Genomic DNA, 3,370 nt, shown 5'->3' with positions numbered 1-3,370 from the left:
GGGGAGCGTCTTTTCCTGGGACTTTAGGACAAATGGTGCCAATTTGACGTGAACGCTACGCGTATTATGCTTGATGCAATTTATTAAATTGTTTTTTACTGACAGGCTGGACGTGATGCAAGCCTGCTGGCACAGTGACCCGGAGTGTCGGCCCTCCTTCGGCACCATTATTAGCATGCTGGAGCCCTACGTGAGCTCAGTGTTCCGCACCAACTCCTTCTACTTCAACCAAAACCCCGATACACGCCGACTGGAGGTTTCGCAGGTCGATCTTGGAGGAGAGGAAGAAGCGGTGGTAAAGGGTCAGGAAAGACTCCTCAAGCCCTCTGTCAATCCCACTGTAAAAGGAACTTTAGAGGAGGAGGAGGATGGAGATCAAGACAGCGTGGAACTCCCACTCTCACGTTGAGGTTTATTTGCTTTCTGTCTCGTGTACACATTCCTTGTGCATAAGTATTCACCCTAATCCATTGGTGTGATATCCTACAAACAGATCTTGCCCTTTGAATTGCGGGTTGTTTTGCTTTTATTATTGATTGTGAGGGACTGGTACTACCTACCTTCATCGACGGGGTGCATTTTCATGCCTTTATGCCACTTTACCGTCTGCACGGGTCGGTATATGCGGGTTCCGCAGTTGTCGGCAATCACATTTGGATGTTAAGCTACCGCCCACACGCTGACGTGTAACTCCTATCATTGGTCAGCACTTTGCTCCTCAATGAAATGTGAGCTTCTCCACTTTGTTCGGTGCTTACAGTGTTAGCCTTTTCTTCCAGTGCTGCTACATTTTCGGTCCGTCTTTTTCGCATTCACCGACAGTGTTCTTTTTTGAATGAAAGTTACCATGCAAGGCGATGCACTTACTTCAAGATAGAACTCATTTTTGTGGCCTATAGTGGCAGATTGCGCGGAACTATCCTCTTGAGTTTAACTGCTTCGTTGTCTGATGTTAACTGTTTCCGTCGAGTGTTTGGTATTGACCCTTCCCAATTACTTTGTTGGAACAAAGTTACCTCTTAATTTAGTCTAAGGGTACTATTTCCAGGGCTTTTGCTTGAGGTTTCGCCTCTGTTTATCCACTCATAATTCCAGGACGCAATTGCCTCGATCGAAATTCCATTGCGCGGTACTCGTTTTAGAACAAGTAGCCTGAGTTGGAAAAAAAATCAAAATAACGTCTAGAGATTGTTAACCGATAACAGACTGGAGGGCGAGGGACTTACCCAGAAGAGGATGGAACACGTCGCCAATCGGTGAGATGTTGTTAGTGGTGCGCTGTGCTGCTCTGCACATACAGTGATTGAGGATTCCCGGGTGGTGGACTGCTGAAACACTAGAGCCCTAGAAGACACAATCTTCAGCAACGAGAGAGCTTCGTAGATTTGTTTAGGATTCCTCTGAAAGCACTAAACGGCCAAATCATGAGGCTACGCTTCCAGTTCAGGCTTGTAACGGAGGATTTATTGGGCGAGTAACAGATGCTCGGGTGCCTACAAGCTAGTTCCATAAAGTAGCCAAATGTCGATTGAGTACTTTTTCAGGCTTAATGCCAATTTCGCACCTTGCAATACCACGATTTCGGTCATGCTTGTGCTAGAGATGCGGTTCCATCATTTCCTTAAAGCGTCGAAGAATTGGCTTCCGTTTTTGCTTTCTGACATACCACCAAAAGTGGTTCTATCGTACGTGCTGCACCAACGTGAGTGCAAAATGATCGTGTCGCCATGTGAAATAAATTCTAGCTCAAGCGGTCAACCACTTGTTAGATTGGTACGATGCTGCACACCTAAAAGCACCCCAACTCGCAACACTGCTTACCATCCACGCAGCACCACGTGACCCATGAAATGTGACTCCCATCAATTTTGTTAACTTCCATGGGATTTCACGTGTTATCATCGCAAATACTGGAAGGAAGCATGAAAACGCTTTCGCGAAGGGAGCTTTATTAGCCAATGAAAAACATTGTACAATATAGCTGGACGATTAAATAATAGGTGGAGGAACACTCGGTAGAAGTGTAATGCATAGGAAATCACTTTTTTAGAGCTGCAAATATAGCGATACGCCAATTACTGCCTGATTAATCTGGCATTTGCGGAGAATGGCGGTACAGAAGAGGCGGTTCAATGTAACAGGATAGCAGCAACACGATTTAGCACAGGGTAGGAGCTTTATTCATCAATGAAAGACACCGCGCGACAGCAACTAACTTGCTCGTCAGCCACATTTACAAGCTGGGGGTGGAAGGGACAGTTTAAAAAGCACTGGAACAACAAAGGGGAATAAAGTTTGCATGATCAGAGTGAATGTAAGGGGAGAAGAATAAAGGCAGAGGGACTATCGACCCTTGAGGAATTGCTTTCGCAGTTTCTGCAGCATCGAGCTAGTCTGCCTATTTGCACTTGAGGGGTCAATGCGACTACCGGAGGACGTGGAAGCAGTAGCGGGGTAAATGGACTGGGGAGGTGTGGGATAACTCATATTGCGTGGCTTAAAGACCATCTTCACCTCGCCGGACCTGGAAGAAGAGGAACCACCACCGTATCGGTGGTAAGAGCGGGACGTCCCGTGTCCATCGATCAGGCGTGTGGCTCGTCGCTGAATCTGAGCCGGAGTGATTGCATCCGTCATAAGAGTCGTCCGACGAGCTGCGTGTGCGAATGTGTAAGGATAAAAACCCACAAAAACTGTCATATTTTGCTGTCACATTAGAAAGTGGGCGAATAAAAAGCGATGAGATTGAGAAACATATTCGCTGAAGTTGCCGAAATGAGGTAATCAATGACAGGTATTGTCCGCCAGTTGCGTGCTAATCGTTTATTCATGCGCCAACAAGTTGAAGTGGACCACGTTTATATCATGCAGCTCACCAAATAAGTTGCGATATTTACCTTTTACAAGCAAGTTTGTTTATATATTGTTGATTTTGACTTATATCTACAGGTGAAATTAATGCGCTAACTTGAGTGAGACGACTTGCAACTGCGTGATCCACTTACCTGTTCTGTTTATTTGACTTTAGTAGTGTTTGCAGCAAAGTAATCCAGTTCCTCAGATCCTTGCTACATCTCATCAAATGAGACTTCAAGTTAAACCCACCAAACGGACTTTAAAATCCATTCTGGTATCATACCCTCAACGTAAATAGTGTAATAGTTGGTTGATAGGCTTTTGCACGCCTTTTATCACAGGACTTAGGGAATAGTCATCGTAAGCGATACTACAAAACCTGTGATAAAAGTCGGCGATTAACTTAAAAGGCTAGTGGTACAGAAACGAAAGCATGATACGTCAATTTCTAAAAATGACACGCAAAAGGTGTGTGGAAGATCCAGATTCTAAAGTTCTAGGAAAAGACGCTCCC

General features: G+C 45.2%; 2 protein-coding genes across 2 annotated transcripts in view; one reads left to right on the top strand and one right to left on the bottom strand. All coding sequences in view use genetic code 11, as the record gives it.

Moving 5' to 3' along the window:
• EGR_02635 (Insulin receptor) overlaps positions 1–1,142 on the top strand; it is a gene marked incomplete at both ends in the record, with an annotated part of 25,877 nt that extends 24,735 nt beyond the window's left edge. Inside the window, 2 exons of the mRNA XM_024491884.1 lie at positions 106–404; positions 1,096–1,142. Of these exons, the coding sequence (XP_024353699.1) occupies positions 106–404; positions 1,096–1,142 (346 nt within the window). The remainder of the gene's footprint in view (positions 1–105; positions 405–1,095) is intronic.
• A 1,201-nt stretch (positions 1,143–2,343) lies between these two features.
• Positions 2,344–2,700, bottom strand: EGR_02634 (hypothetical protein; the record flags this gene model as incomplete). Its single annotated transcript, XM_024491883.1, has 1 exon — positions 2,344–2,700. One exon carries the CDS (start codon positions 2,698–2,700, stop codon positions 2,344–2,346), a length of 357 nt encoding a protein of 118 aa, XP_024353698.1.
• Positions 2,701–3,370: the final 670 nt, after the last annotated feature.

This window comes from Echinococcus granulosus (genome assembly GCF_000524195.1).
Source record: "Echinococcus granulosus chromosome Unknown EG_S00012, whole genome shotgun sequence".
Taxonomy (NCBI): domain Eukaryota; kingdom Metazoa; phylum Platyhelminthes; class Cestoda; order Cyclophyllidea; family Taeniidae; genus Echinococcus; species Echinococcus granulosus.
Note: the sequence above shows the minus strand (reverse complement) of the source record. Positions and strands in the feature narration are given on the sequence as shown.